Genomic DNA, 17,656 nt, shown 5'->3' with positions numbered 1-17,656 from the left:
TTGCTTGTGGACAAGGAAGTGATAACAAAGTCGCGGGAAGAACCTAGTATAATGAAAATATCAAAGGCTCAATGTCATATGGATAATTATATTTCGCGGCTTGCACAATGATCTTGTTATAATAACTCATTCAATTATAACTAAGTATCAACTAACAGTAATTACTTACGTAGATAAGTGACTCATTGTTTTTCCACTTTATGTTTTACCCCGGTATATGAATCAGTCAAATACCCGAAACTCGAATGAATATAAGGAAAATTATACTATATTTTAAAAAAATACATAAATTGATGAAACAAGTTATGTCATATTCAACCTTAGTATGTGAGTCATAAGGTCGAGATTCCCTTCCGCCGGTAGGTACACGTATCTAATTATCTCTCTAAAATTTTATATGTGACCTTCGTAATAATAATACATTTTAACCCTATGTATGTATACGGATATGTATAATTGCAAGTAACACACAAGCAACCAAAACATGTAAAGTATAAAAATTAAATGCTTATAAAAGAAAAAAGAACCAAAGATTAGATAAAAGGAATCAGATACGGTAATGTTATATTTTATAGCACATCAAACTTTTTATCGTAAAGACGATAAAACAATTATTTGCCTGTCTATCTTTGTAGTTTAATAATTTAATATGATAAAATTAATCAATTATAAATAGCAATAAAATTACGTCAAATCTTAAAATTATTGTTATGCAAATATCCTTCCGATATCGTGATTAAATTAAGTACAATCATGTTAACTACATATGATTGAACGCATATATTATGTTAATTAATATTAAATTTAAATTATCTACAATTAATAATTCATGTGAGCTATATACGCAATACATAAATTGAATTCAGTTTTTGTTGATATAACCGTGACTACGAGTGAAATATTAAGATTTTTTTATGACATTAGGGACAAGACGAGCAGGACGTTAAGCTGATGGTAATTGATGCGCCCTGCCCATAACAATGCAGTTCCGCTCAGGATACATAAGAAACTGAAAAATTCTTGACGACACTACAATTGCGCTCTTCACCTTGAGACATAAGATGTTAAATCTCATTTGCAAAGTAATATCACTAGCTACGGCGCCCTTCAGACCGAAACACAATAATGCTTACACATTACTGCTTCACGGCAGAAAAACCGCCGTTGTGGTACCCATAATCTAGCTGGCATCCTGTGCAAAGGAGCTTACTGTTAACATGAGTTTAATGTAAATTGAGTAATTTTTTATGGAAGAGGTGGACAAACGATCACACTTGACAATAAGTGATCACCGCCTCCCTCACTCTCCTGAATCACCAGAGGAATCACAGGAGCGGGCTGGACTTTTGGAAAAGTGTACGACCTTTTGTTTTTTGCCCATACTAATAGATATAAGTAGTGCTTTCGTATTTACTTTGAAATCTTAAACTTGTTTAATATCTTAAAGACTGTTCATGTATTACATATTTAAATATAAAACAGTTAGTAACATTGAACCTATTTTGAAATCAACAATTTTTTTTTTCAAACTTTTAACTATTTTTTGGAGATTACAGGCGAAATAAATTAACTGTTTTAATTATAATTAATACTTAACTAATAGTTGGAGAAATGTTTTCTCTGAAAGTAACCGGCAAGTTTTGTCATAGTCAAAGTCAGATACAGTTATTCCAAATAGATATTTATCATTTGAATCGTCGTTATAAATATTAAATTTAAATAACTGAACATCATACAAAAAACTCAACAACCACTATTTAAATGCAATGAGTATTTTACAATAGCTGTAACTTACCAAATTAGCCAAACCACGTTCACAGCTAAAAAGCGTTTTAAATTTCAAGTATTTCATAAAATGTAATAAAAAATAAATCGTATATTGGAGGTACCAACCTTAAGAGCTTGAATGCTTTATTTGTGTAAGAATGGTTCGAGAACATGATGGTCGTGATTACTGTCATGATTAGTAATTGCATTCAAGGAATACGTGGATTTACTAAGTATAGAACGTCGACCAGGCACCACAAGCAGCACTCGTTCACGAGTTGACGCATGGATCAGCCATCGTTCCGTTCGCACATATTTAAGGGATGGAGACGACCCGGCACACGACGCCGCCACAAGCAATGTAATAGCATACCTACTCATGATAAATACAAAACGCATTACCTGCTTTTGCCGTAATTATTCCAATATTGACCCGTGGCCTTGGAAAATAGAAGAAAAAGCCTGGTCAATATTAAATCTTATCAATATTCCAGCTTATTATCTTTCCAAATAGCATTAACGTAGCCCTACGATATTTTATAAATATTTTGACACCACAGAGCATAATTTGCATAATTGCATTTCAAACGCAAGCGAATGTAATTTGTAAATTAAAATTCTCTGTAATGTCTAATCACATGCAATCAGCACAGGCAATATTAATATTTTCTTTATTTTACTTCCGTTTTTATTTGAAAGAGTTAACGATGTTATTTTTTCATCTTTTTCCGAAAGGTTTAACGGAGCGTAACGCTTACTGATAGAAGAAGAAGATGAAGGTAGATAAATATTAGTATAATATTATGGCTGAGCACTTATAGGCAACTTTACGCCAATACCTCAAATTATATAAAAAATATAGAGAAATCACGAAATTGATTTTTATATTTCCAAAATTATAAGTGATTTAATCAAAAATAGTTTTACATGGGGACATTGTGATTTTTTATATTTAGATAATTTTATCTAATTGTGTTTTGTTTAAAGAAATCTGATATTTGAAATAAGAGAACAACAGTGTTTCTTTTTTCCAGCGTACGAGCTATTGTAGACTTGATGACGACACCTGCGATTTTACTTTTCTCTCTTAACCATGTGTTAGTTTTTTGGTAATGGAATTTTTCAGTCTGCCAGTTATTTTTTCTTCTGGTATCTAGCAGAGTACGTTAGTTATATTTACGCAAGGATTTCCTTGCGTAAAGCTAATTTACTCTGTGCTAAAGCTAATTTACTTTACTTAAATGTAAAGATATTACATTACAAGCAAATGCTTGTAATGTAATATCTCAGATTCTATATTGAGCACCGTGACAATGCCAAATATTACTGATTGTATCATTACAGACTGCCCACTTTGATATCGGTTCTACTCCCTTACTGATGTTATGGTGGAATCTGAAATGTTACATAATAAGCGATTTTTTCCGGTGAGGGAGAACCTTGAAAATATTTTTATTTTTGAAAATAGTTATCTCTATCTCTTCCTGATTCTCAAGAACACTCTCCGAAATTAAATCTCAACATTTCGATAACTTGCTTGCAAGTTGACGATTAAATATTCGCTCTTGAATCGAATGTTTTCCTATAATTGCCCAAGGGTTGTATTGGTTTTGTAAAAACTCTGCTCTTGAGATATCCCCGCTGTGAGCAATCGGGAGGGAGACATTCCTGGATTTCGTGGTGGCCATTTGCCGTACGACCTCCATAAAAATCATATCAAAAATATTTTATTTCGTAGGTTGATTGCATTACTCTTGAAATATGTCATTTTTTCATACAGCTCATTCGGAAGGCTGATTCCCTTAGAGAAGAACGAGCAAGAAACTTTAAGGTTGCTATTTTCAAGACGGAATGGTATTACAAGTTCTTATTTTCAATTAAATTTACAGACGTAACAGTTCCATCCTACTTAATCCACAAGGGCAAAGGAATTGTACCCATCAATATTTTAAAACTTGGGACCTAATAACGCACCCTGCGAGATTCCATTTTGTAAAAACATCAACAGTGAACTTTGGTATAGCTCATCCTGTATAACTGATTAATTATTTAATTGATTTTGACTACTATTTATCGTGATATTATTAACGTAACAGATAATAAATAGATACTTCGTACCTGCATTATAGTATGATGACAAATCGCACCATATTAGATCGATTACAATCAACAATAATTGTTATGTCTTATTTTCCCGATCACGTAACTGCGTGCCAATTATACTCACTAATTGAGACATAATTAAGTTAATAACATTAACTCTAATAACAAATGATTGCGAGAAACTGGAGGTCGAAATTAACATTGTTAGGTGGAAGTTCAGCACGACTGTGTTACTGAATATTATGTTTTTAATTAAGGTATGTGATCACTTTAGTCATGACTATTGCAGATGTAAAAAGGCATAAAAGGCATTAATTTTCTCAAAATTGATTCTTTTAGAATTCTTTTTGATATCATTTCATTAGAAATGATATCAAAAAAGTATATTAATACTAGATACTACTATCGCTTCGGAAACAAATGGCGCTCAGAGAGAGAGAAGCGGCGTAAGAACCTCTCCCAGCATTGATTTTTTGCGCTCTTTTTAATGAAATAAACAATATTGTACTATCATTGCTATTGCTATAAAATAATAATGATCAAGTCTCAGGCTTTCGGAAGACTTAGATATTCAGCTCTGGAGGAGTATGATCGATAGGTAGGACGACAGAGCCATTTTTTAATAAAACATTTAATTTATTTATAGATAATGCCTGAGCAGTGGTTGGTACTTTACTATAAAAGTGTATACATTTACCCTTAAAGCTATTATGTATCTTATGAAACCTACTAGAATAAGTTACAAGCAATCCCATATATCTAGTGTTATAATAATGAAAATCACTATTAAAAGCAAAAAGGTGACGATTTTTGTCGACGTATATTAAATTATGACAATCCATAAGTAAATATGAGAAACACATCTTTACACGTACAACGATCGGCTTGACTCTTTGGCGTTGTGTAGAGATGTCAGTTCTCTCTGCAACTTTACCGCATATATCATGGATATTGGATAGTGCTCAGAGGAATTATTCAGGTTGATACCAGCAGCTTATATCCGATGATGCCATGGCGTCCGTGATCCGTTGTCAACGAATACGTCCGTGATTTCCAGTGTCGGCACTGACACTCAGCCTAGCGAAACTCTCTAAGAAAAAAGCGATTCAATCGATTGTATGAAACGTGCAGTCAATCACAGATTGACAGATGACGGCTATAATCTAGTAAAAAAAGGGCATAGCCGAAATCCACTATATTTTAAACAAATGTTTGCTTTCAAACTTAGCCGGATTATACTTCGTGACCAATCGCGATACTGTAATTACTACTATTTTAAACTTATGTTGAGTCTCACTGCACGTATCATACTAATCTTAATGTCAATTTTTACTCAGGCAATCCCGCCTCTTATTACGTAGTATTTACATCGTCTTTGCCACCAAGAGCACTGTACAGTCACTGACACTGACAAGTGAAGATGCGGCCATTGAATAACGCATCACCAAATGACCTAAGGAGTAGTCTGCCCAATGCTTAACCGACAATGTTTCATGCGGCTTTGTATTCTTAACGTAACGGCATGGCGAAATAATTATAGTATGCCTTAACATTGCTGGAAAAACATGGCAAATGAAGACCACAATTTTTTTTTATGATAATCAGGGACTAGACGAGCAGGATGTTCAGTTGATGGTAATTGATACGCCCTGCCCATTACAGTGCAGACCCACTAAGGATTCTTGAAAAACTCAAAAATTCTGAGCGGCACTACAATTGCGCTTAACATATTAAGTTTCATTTGCCCAGTAATTTCACTAGCTACAGCGCCCTTCAGACGGAAACACAGTAATGTTTACACATTACTGCTTCACCGCAGAAATAGGCGCCGTTGTGGTCCCACTGGTAAAAATAGAAAATTATCGAAGATACTCTGATCTGATATTTTCAGATGCTGTAGAAAATATTTAGATATCTATCACTTATCAGCAATATTGGCTATTTATATAAGCCGACTTGACATAAGATTACTACTATTTGAGCCGAGTTTAAGTGCGAGATAGCATACCTGAAAGTATTATTAACCGACTTCAATAAAGGAGGAGGTTCTCAATTCGTCGGTATGTTCTTTTTATGTTGATAATTCTTTTATTTGATTTGAAAGCTGGTGCTTCCAGTGTGGTTCCATTGTCGGTGTCAGCCAAGTTAGATTTATATTATAGATAACTAGACACATAGTTATTGGTGAGATGTGCTTGAGTCACACGCACGACGTGAGGAGGCGAGAGGAGAGAGCGAGGCCGCGGCGGGAGGACACCGATTCCAAAAATAACAATAATCGTTATTAGAATTAGATTAATTAATTAGATTGTATAAAAATACGCAATAATTTTTATACTTTTTAGTGTATATTATATCTATTGTTATGGAATAGTGTTTTTGAAGTCGGTTATTATTTTCTCTAGCCTTGACATATTTCAGGCCACAACCAATTCACTTTCGTAATGTTCGCGTAGTGGTTTTATAAGAGCGAGGTTTACGTAAAGTAACATTAATTCGGTAAAGTATTTATTTTAGTTTTGATTTCTATTAATAATTATAGTAGTTTACAACTTAGAATTGAGACTTAATATCTTATGTCTCAAGGTGACGAGCGCAAGTAGTGCCGCTCAGATTATTAGGTTTTTCAAGAATCCTGACGGGCACTGCATTGTAATGGGCAGGGCGTATCAATTACCATCAACTCAATATCCTGCTCGTCTCGTCCCTTATTTTCATAAAAAAAAAACTTACTATTCTAGTATCTATATTATAAGCGATTCATGTTTTAGTACACAAAACTTCAAGGGTATGAAATAATATCGATTCAAGGGATATTTCAAGTTTCCAGTATTTTTTCATAGAAATTTTAAAAAATTTTAACACAACAACTGATAGCGACAAAAGAATAATTGAAAAAAATTTGACTTTTTTTTATGACAATACTAGTTGATAATACATTCAAGGTTAATAAATTAATATATTAAAATATGCTTTTTAAACGATAGAATACAAAAAAATATTAAATATTGAAAAAGTAAAATTACTTAAAAATTACCCAACCAATAGCCGAACCGACACTTAAATTTTCATAAAAAAAAAATGATTGCCGTGGCGTGTATCCTGGGTATGTAATATGACGTCATAGTTCAGTATAAAAAACACAAGTGGAGGGAATTAGTTAAAATGTACCCTAAATGGCGCCGCTTTTACAATTACATTTTCTCACAGTTAGTTTGTAAATTTAAATTATTATTTGCTTGCAAAAAAATATCTACTATCATATTGGTATTGGCATAGTTCTCTATGTTATCTTTAAAATTCTCTTGTCATGGTGTTAAACTTTGAACTCCTCCGAAACGGCTTTAAATCTATTTTTCATCCCCCTAAATGTTAAGGGTAGTCCACTCCAGATTGTTTTTTTAAACTCACTTAATTATGATTCAGCATTAAAAAATACCTACAACTTCAATTTTCACCCATCTACGATCAACACTTACTTTTGTATCGCGATTTTAATATTATTCTAATCCATCCACAGACACGCAATAGAGTTGCAATATGGCAATCGAATATAATGATTATTGTAGTACTATAAATATTATGTACCTACGATATATTTGGTAGGTCTGAGGATTGGTCGTCAAAAATTTTAATTAGTGAATTTCTTTATTACTTTATATGGCAATACAACGTTTGCTGGGTCAGCTAGTGTTATTATAAATATATGATTCATACTATGCTTATATTCTATTAATTTTGTTACCAGAGTACTACGGTCAAGATTACCAGAAGTACACAAGCATGGGGATATCTGAGGGTACAAAGGACGACTCCCCGCGGACCACACCAGAGTTACATCGCTCTGACCAGTCTCCATCTGAGCGTCTGCCCCCGGGCTCCGCAGACAGCGACGATGCCGACGACTTCGCCCCAAAGAGGAAACAGAGGCGATACAGAACAACGTTCACCAGCTTCCAATTGGAGGAGTTGGAAAAGGCATTCTCAAGGACGCATTATCCTGATGTCTTTACCAGGTGAGTTATCCAGAACTCTCCCTACCAATTTCAACATAACAAAATTTTTGACAGTAATTTGGAAAGGCCCTTTCTCAGTTACAATAACTCCGATATTTTTAGTGCCTATTGATAATATGGATATAGCGATCTGTGGAATAAATCCAACTGATATGTAACCTCATAATTATTCGATTTGAAACAAGCCTGCCGCAGTTGATGAGTATAATTTGGAAATAATTTAGTTTAATATAACGGATATTGAAGATCTTGTAAAGCAATGTATCGACACATATTTTATTTGATAGTAAAGCATTTAAGTTAAAAAAAAGACCGACCGATACATTAAAAATAACTGGACAAGACCCCTCTTGTACCTTTGTAGATTCGATCTGTACAGTTCAAATATATATTTCTACTAGCTGCTCCGACAGACGTTGTTCTGTAGATAATAAAAAAAATACTGTTTTATAGGAATTTGCCAATAATATTTCTAAACATTTTAATTTTTTCACAGTTATTTCGTAATTCCCTGTTGTTATAATGAAATTGTTTCACAGAGGAACTGTCTAACCGTGCGTCACTAAATTCTCTCATAGAAAATATGTCCATACAAAACAAATATTGAAAATAAAAATAATTGTGGGTCCCAAATCGAAATAAAAACTATCCTATCTCTCAAGTTGGACTAATCTGCACTCCATGAAGTAATCCCCATTAAAATCCGTTCATTAGTTTAGGAGTCCATCGCGGACGAACAACGTGTCAGGTAATTTATATATGTTAAGAAGATTTGATCGCAAATCCAGAACATATCATTTTAGCAGTTATAACCAGATTTTACCAGTTTGCAAATAATGCCGTCCAGGTATCGGATACCACAGTAGCGCCTTTTTGTGCCGACAACTGCAGTAATCAAACATTGTCGTTTCGGTTTCAAAGGTGTAGCTATTGAAATTACTATTTACCTATTATGTATATATTAAATCAAAGTCGCTCTGCAATGGTACTTTTTTTTTAATGAAAATAAGGGACGAGACGAGCAGGATGTTCAGCTGATGGTAATTGATACGCCCTGCCCATTACAATGCAGTGCCGCTCAGGATTATTGAAAAACCCCAAAAATTCTGAGCGGCACTATATCTGCGCTCGTCACCTTGAGACATAAGATGTTAAGTCCCTTTTTCCCAGTAATTTCACTAGCTACGGCGCCCTTCAGACCGCGACACAGTAATGCTTACACAATATTGCTTCACGGTAGAAATAGGCGCCGTTGTGGTACCCTTAATCTAGCCGGCATCTTGTGCAAAGGAGCCTCCCACTGGTAAACGTGCTTCTCACCTATCATAAAATCATTAAACAAAAAAAAATAATTACAAAAAAAGGGTGTGTAATTGTATATTCACGTTAGAAATGAAACTTACTATCAATATGTATCTGCAGTAAATGTATAAATCCATTGAAATTAGCAAGTATTAATTATAACGACTGTGAATTTAGTAAACAATAATACCTATTTACTGTTTCAAATTCTAATCAAACAATGAAAAAAGCTATAATATTTTATGTATTGTACGAAACTGCAAAATACCACCTATGTTTAACTTCAAAAATTCATTTAGAATAGATAATGTATTTCATAAACTATGACAGAGTTGTCAGTTGTAACAAAATGGCGCGTAACCGAAAAACGTGACGATTTGCTATAAAATTTCTCTCATACGTCGTTTAGAAAACAATGAGGTTTCACTTCAATAATTATTATATATTGACGCAACAAATAAAATGTGTTCATCGATATTAATGTGATATAATTTGATAACAGTGTATCTTAAGCTAATTAATTCGATAATCGATCACGCAAAATATTTTGCGATCGGAAATGAACAGTGCTGTCCGATTAAATGGATTACATTTATCAAATTTCACAACATTATTTATCAAGACAAGAAAGGAAACACCTTATCTAATAAGTATAGACATCCGGTTTTAGTTTAATAAATCCAATTTAGATATCAGACGATAGGAGATTACGAATTTATATCCGACCATGTGTTGGTATTTTCACGGTTTGGATAAAAATAGAGTCGAAATATGACAATAATTAAATTACGTATTTTACTATCAATAGATTATATTGTTTATTATTAAAACTAATGAGATTTGAAGCAATTGTTGAGTTATCTATAAACTTATCATTTTTTTATTATCTATAATTTTTTTTTTAAACTGGCTGGACTCGTCCAGATAAAATAACATCATCAGCCGGAAGACGTCCACTGCTACTAAAAGGCCTCCCCCAAAGATTTCCACGACGATCGGCCCTGCGCTGCCCTCATCCAACGTATTTCGGCGATCTTGACCAGATCGTCGGTCCATCTTGTGGGGTTCCTACCAACACTGCGTCTTCCGGTACGTGGTTGCCATTCGAGGACTTTACTGCCCCAAGGGCCATCTGTCCATAAGCAACATAATCTGTCTTAAGGCGACACTAAATGCCAGCGACCTTGAGCGATATGAGTATATGTATATATATATATCACGGCTGCTGGCCCGCCATCTATGTAACAAAGCCAAAAAGGCTCGGCAATGTTAACTATAACCAACAGCAAACATTAGCAACCTACAAATAAGACTTAAGGATATGTGTAACAGGATTAAGTAGTGTTCATAGCTTGAAATGCTATACTTTCACCACAAAACTTGTCTAAAAACACCACGTTTGCATGTTTTCGGCTTACTCTTCGCCTTACGTCCATCTGATGAAGTAACATACTCGCACAGAAAACCGTCGTGATCCGTCATATATCGCATGGGTTAGTATCAATGTCCGGAGCTCTGCCCCCCCGTCCTTCCATCACGATATGGCAGCGGTCCTTAAAGAGATTTTACCCCGTGAGGTATCGGCTTGCCCATAGTCATGGAATCCCTCCCAGAGCATTTTAATTCGCGTCACCGGTCGTATTCAAAAATATAAATATAACTATGTAGGTAATGAAATAATTTCATTACCTTACTACCTATTATTGAAATTATGTGCGTATGTGAGTACATTGATACATTCGAAACAGCGATCTCCATAGGGACCTTAAGATTAAGTTCTTTGACAAAGTTATCTAAAAATACGCTGATGCTCATCCACATAGACTTCACCATCACGTGAATGTCGAGGCAATGCAGCTCCTTGACAACACTGATATGGTAAGAAGACTTAAACGAACAACACCATTTGAGATAGTGTAGTGCTAGTGAATACAATATAAAAATAGTGATATTATAAGACACATGAACGACGTGACTTCCCCTTAATAGAGACATTCAGAAATGTGTTAATGGACACATTCTTTGTGTTATCTATCTAGCAGTTTAAGTTAAAGTAGAATTACTTATTACTCTGTTAAGGCGAAATTGTAATGCAAGTGGGGGGGCAACATTATAATAACTATAAAGGCATAAAAAGGCATTTATTTTCTCAAAATTGATTCCTTTAGAATTCTTTTTGATGTCATTTCTAGTATACTAGATACTACTACCGCTTCGGAAACAAATGGCGCTCTGAGAGAGAAGAAGGGGCGCAAGAAACTCTCCCAGCATTCTTTTTTTTGCGCTCTTTTTAATAAAAATATACAATATTGTACTTTCATTGCTACTGCTATAAAATAATCATAAACTAGTCCCAGGCTGTCCGATCACTTAGATATTCAGCTGTGGAGTAATAAGATTTACGACAGAGGCATTTTTTTTATAAAACATTCAAATTTATTTATAGATAATGCCTGAACAGTGGCTGGGACTTTATTATAAAAGTGTATACATTTACCCTTAAAGCTTTTATGTATCTTATGAAGACTACTAGAATTAATTACAAGCAATCCCTTATTTCTAGTATTATAATAATGAAAATCACTATGAAGAGCAAAAAGGATTTTCGTGAACGTATATTAAGTTTTCATAATTTAATATTATTATGTAAGGAAAGGAAAAAATGTGAGTTTGTGTGTTTTTGTTACGGTTTTGCGCCTAAACTACTCCTTTGGTTATTATTAGTTATTTATGCAACTGTTGTGTAATAAGGGGTATTAAAACACGAATGTGGGTTTAGGTGTGATAATAGTATAAAATGAGTGTTTTAATACCTAATTATCAACAGTTGCATACAAGACTTTATCTACGCCCAGAATATGAATCCTCTATAAAAGATTCTGAAACAGTTAGCTTACTGCTAACTTTAATAGAGGATTTAAGTTTTAAAGCATGGGTGTAGGTAAAAAATATTACACGCACGTTGTCAGTGGTACCGAAAAGAAAATACATTTTATTCCGAAGTTTTTATGTTCATATTTAAAACGTTTGTTTCAGAGAGGAACTAGCAATGAAGATAGGACTTACAGAAGCGAGGATACAGGTATGGCTACTATAAATAAAGAATTTGATACTTAATATTAAATAATTATAATTAAGTGTCGTTTATCGAACATTATATATAGCTTCCAGTGGTACGATCGTGAAATCACTTGTAATGATGTTAGTTTTGCTATGTGCAAGTGCCATTCAATTACAAATAAATCAATGACATGAGTAGATCCGTAGGAGAACTAAAGTCACCGACATAGCCCCAATGATTGGCAGTGGGCAGGGCACATAGTTCGACGGACAGATGGCCGTTGGCGCAGTAAAGTCCTCGAATGGCGACTACGTACCGGAAGACGCAGTGTTGGTAGACAAGTTGGACCGACGATCTGGTCAGGATCGCCGTACATACATTTTTGAGAGTACAGTTCCCAATTGTTACGGAAATAGGTGCGACATGGTCATTTGACATGATCTTCGTGTTGTCCATATTCATTTTAAGACCTACTCTTGGGGAAGCTGTATTAAGGCCATCGAACGTGTGATGAGTTGATGTATTAGCCATTGATGTTGATGCCAAGTCCGTTCCAGTCCAGAAGCTTAAAGATATGTTCCAACGCAGCGGTGAACAGCTTCGGTGATATGACATCGCCTTGCCTGACTCCCCGCTGCAGTCGGATAGGCGATAGAGATCTGATCCTGGAGACGGACTGACATGGTGGCGTTTCCATACAAATACTTCAGCGCTTCGATATATTGATAATCAATGTGGCAACTCTGGAGAGACTGAATGAATAATAAGCTGAAATCATGCTGAGCTTTAAGCTATAATAGTCTAATGCAAAAGTCAAGTTAATGTTTTATCACATTCAGCTAAATTTTACGTAAGTAAAGTCTGAGAAAAGTGTAAGTACGCTCTTTTGATCTCAGCCTCAATTTCTCATGAAAACAGTGCGTTAATCTATAAGATTCGTGGCCAGACAGATAAAAGAACTGCTTTAAAAGCCAACGGTAGTCATTACGATACAAAATATTTTTATTTTATTATTTAGACTTCAATAAATAAATACATATATCTTATACCTTTAAACAAGCAATTATTGTATATTTATAATCTGAATCTCAAAAACGGCTCCAACGATTTTAATGAAATTTTGTATACAGGTAGTTTCGGGGGCGAGAAATCTAGCTAGGTTTCAATTTTAAAAAATGTAGTTTTATCCGTGTTTTAATGAGAAACAGCTACAATAACAATTAACACTAGAGTACAAAGGTAAATTTCGCCTCTATATAGAAGAATAAATTATATCGTATATATCTGCTTCACTTAACGTCGATTCTCCTAATAGGCACTTTTCAAGGTCTCCTGTTCTTGATCACAATACAAAGCAAACTACACTAAATACTCTCTCTAATTTCATGAAACAAGCTCCTGAACCTTTCTCTTTCGTACCTTTTACTGAAAGTGATGTCAGGAATAACTTACTATCTATTTCCTCAAGAGCCATAGGAAGCGACTGTGTAGGCCGAAACATGATTATTCCAATTATTGACATTCTTCTTCCTATAATAACCCACATCCTTAATTTTTCGATTAAATCTAATACTTTCCCAGAAACATGGAAAGAAGCTCACTTAATTCCTTTACCAAAAATTTCAAACCCTCTGACTTTTCGCGACTATCGCCCAATATCTATACTTCCTTTCCTTTCTAAATTACTGGAACGGTTAGTTTATAAACAACTTAGTTATTTCCTTAATAAATACTGTCTTCTAAGCCCCGTGCAGTCAGGTTTTCGTCCTGGACACAGCACCGAGACCGCTTTGGTCAAAGTTACGGACGATATTCGTCTCGCTATGGATAACCAACAGCTTACTATCTTAACCTTACTTGATTTTAGTAACGCAATTGGTTCTGTCGATTTCGACATCTTAGTGAAATCATTATCTTCTTTAAATTTACCAGCAGATACCGAGAGTTGGTTCCATAGCTATTTGATAGGGCGACGACAGCGTATTAAAGTTGCGGATATACAATCATCCTGGGTTCATGTTTCTGCCGGTGTTCCACAGGGAGGTGTCCTTTCTCCCTTGCTTTTTTCAATATTTATAAACTCCATCACTAGCAATCTAAATTCTTCTTTCCACTTATATGCTGATGATGTTCAAATTTATAGGCACTCCACGTTATCTGATTTACAATCTACAGTTCATAGTCTTAATAAGGATCTCGCTACCATATGCGAGTGGTGTAAAAATTATGGTGTAATGATAAATCCAGGAAAAACGCAGGCAATTATCATAGGCAGGCAACATCTGATCTCTAAAATTTACTGGGATGTACTGCCTAGACCTCGTGTCAATGATGTTTTAATCCCTTTTAGTAGTAATGTCAAAAATCTAGACTTACATATAGATTCAAATTTTTCTTGGCAGACGCAACTGAATGTACCTAGTAAAATATGTCTTGCGCAGACTTGCCTGCTCTCCATTCTTGATTATGCAGACATTTGCTATCCCGACCTTACCGAGGTTCAGCTGGATAAACTCGAACGCCTACAAAATTTATGTATTCGCTTCATTTTTAACCTACGTAAATACGATCATGTCTCCTCCTACCGAAAAAAACTCAACTGGCTTCCTATACGTCTACGTCGCAATTCCCACATTCTACACCTTCTTTACTCCATAATTTTTCACCAAAACACTCCTCTTTACCTTAAAGACAGATTTGAGCTACTAGGGTCTCAGCATGAGCTTTCGTTGCGATCTGCTGCGAAACAAATACTAAATGTTCCTTTCCATAAATCTGATAGCTATCACTCTTCTTTCACTATTAATGCCATCACTCTTTGGAATCAACTGCCGCTTACTATCCGTCAAGCACAATCATTAGCATCCTTTAAAAATCAACTAAAAAACATTATCTGTCCTCTATTTGATAGAATCTATCTGTATGTATCCACCAACATAATTCAACAATTCTGAAATGTTAATTATTGTTCCTACTTTTTACATATTTTACTTTCTTATAAATTTATCTATATTTTAGTATAGTATATATTATGTGTGTCTATATTTTTGACATTTCTTACCCTTTTAATGTACTGCCTTTCTCTTTTATTGTATTACAAATGGTTGCCTGGAAGAGATCACTATATAGTGGATAAGGCCGCCATTTGCACCATATCATGTAATTATGTATGTTAGTAATTAAGTTATATTTTGTTAATGTGGAGTCAAAAAAGTGTAATAAATAAATAGATATCTCAGATCCCATCTGATCCAATGGCTGATCCGGAAAGCTGAAGGCCCCGGTTCGAATCCAGAGGTCCTATTAGCTTTTTTTTGTTCAAGTTTTGTACATTCTTTAAAATCCGAGACAGGCCGAAATGACCGAGTCATAAAAAAATGCATTTTATTTGTAATAGAATTTATGGCCAGACTGAAATTATGGAGAAACTTTAATTTTTTTTTTAATATAAAATAAACCGTATATTTGCTATTCATTGCGTATTTCACAACGATAATCGACAAAAACAGTACCTACATCTAAAAGCGTTTAACTTGAAATTTCTAGAAAGTAATTTATTTTTTAATGCCTAATGTAAATTAGTAATCTATTGCCATTATTACCTTTTTAAAAGAAATTAATTATTAACTCAAGTCGAATTAAAAAGCAAATTTAAAAATCAATTATTGCAAATAGGTAAAAACTAATTATACGTATTTTTGTGACATTATTTAAGTAAAACCGTAATTTCCTTCTCTATTTTCCATTTTAGAAAATTTCCACGATAATTACAATATGTTTAATTTATTATTCATTAGTCATTAACAATGGGTTTGAAACGTTATGAATACATATTGTTTTCTTATAATACTTATATTAAAATAAAATTTGATTTTGATAAGTTTGATAATTCTTAATCATTAAGAGAGTAAAAGTTTGAAAAAAATAAACATTTAGCTGTTGCCTCTCAATATATTCTTGATTATTTCGATCGGTTTAGTAGTTTTCTAAGTACAACCGAAGAAGAAAAAACGGCTCTCAATACTGGTAACAGTACAGACAAAGAATATATTATATATAAATATTATATATATGTAATATATTAATAGTTCCGATCGCACAGCGCTACTAACCTACATTTTTATTCACCTAGAAGTTGCCTCTCTTTCTATCGCGTAACTCTTATCTCTTCTGACGACATTAGGGTTGACTTCTTTACCTAAAACCGAACCTACCTAGTATATATAAGGTCATCTTAAATCAAAATAGCTCAGTTTTTTCTATGATATAAATAGGTATGTAATTGCAATTTTAAAATTGTATAGATTATGTATATACATAGCCACATAAGCGCATTTTCTAGAAACTGTGATAATCATATTTATGACACCAGGAACAAATATAATCTTGCTAGGCCTACAACTATACAACAATACGGCTTTTGCATGAAGTAAATCAAAAATTGTAATACAAAATTAAATTACAGCATAATGTAAGTAATTGTAAAATCAAATTTTAAACGTAAATATTAGAAGAAAGAACGTAAAAAACGTAGAGAAAGAAGCTTTACGATAACAATTCACAAGTAAGTTAACAAAGCGACCCAGACTGAACATAATTACTGTTACTATCCAGAGCAATAAATTATACAGATAGAGTCTACGAAGGACCAAGCTCACTCTGACAGACACAAAATGAAACATTAAAATTTTGATAAACGTATAAAGTAATAAATTCTCAGCCAGCATGGTTTATCGCTACTATACTATGATATATGACTTGACTCGAGCCGTGTCCAATTCTAAATAAAATGTCTACACTTTACATACACAAATAAAATTTGAAAACAAAATTTTATGAACGATGCGGGACTCGAACCCACGACCTCTGGCGTTCCGTGCCAGTGCTCTGCCAGAAAAACTATGTAGTTACATAGTTTTTAAATTTTTGACGTTCAATAAGTGATTTGAAGTACTAAACTTGTAATTGTTTTACAAAAAAACTTGTAATTGTTTTATTCAAATTTTGAATGCGTTTCTTATTTGTTCTTTTCTACAATAACTTCCATAGTACCAACTTTTTTTGGATGTTATATTAAAACAACATTAATGAAATAGGGTATAATATAGGGTATTATAGAAAATAGAATTGCATTGAATTCAGAAAATTTATTGAATAAGGCGTTACTTTGCGGAAATCCATAACTATACAAACTATTTAAGTTTTCTTTAGTGTTAATTCCGCCAATATTTGTCTTTAAAACAATTCGACACGTGTTTCGCCTCTACACGAGGCATCCTCAGGACGTGTTGTCTCGCCAAAATCTGGCACGAGACTCAAATCTCTCAGTCAAAAGAAAACTTAAATAGTTTGTATTGCATTGAATTCTTTCCTCATAGATAGCTACTATGAGGTGAGAGGAATGCCG

The 17,656-nt window shown here is 33.9% G+C and overlaps 1 protein-coding gene across 1 annotated transcript in view; it reads left to right on the top strand.

Annotated features, from left to right (window-relative positions):
- Window positions 1–17,656, top strand: part of LOC126979921 (homeobox protein aristaless-like) — a 98,319-nt gene that overhangs the window by 69,538 nt on the left and 11,125 nt on the right. Inside the window, exons 2-3 of the mRNA XM_050829515.1 lie at window positions 7,619–7,886; window positions 12,225–12,270. Coding sequence (XP_050685472.1) covers window positions 7,619–7,886; window positions 12,225–12,270 — 314 coding nt within the window. The remainder of the gene's footprint in view (window positions 1–7,618; window positions 7,887–12,224; window positions 12,271–17,656) is intronic.

Source organism: Leptidea sinapis, chromosome 4 (genome assembly GCF_905404315.1).
Source record: "Leptidea sinapis chromosome 4, ilLepSina1.1, whole genome shotgun sequence".
NCBI lineage: Eukaryota > Metazoa > Arthropoda > Insecta > Lepidoptera > Pieridae > Leptidea > Leptidea sinapis.
The sequence above is the reverse complement of the archived record's forward strand: the minus strand, read 5'-3'. Positions and strand labels throughout refer to the sequence as shown.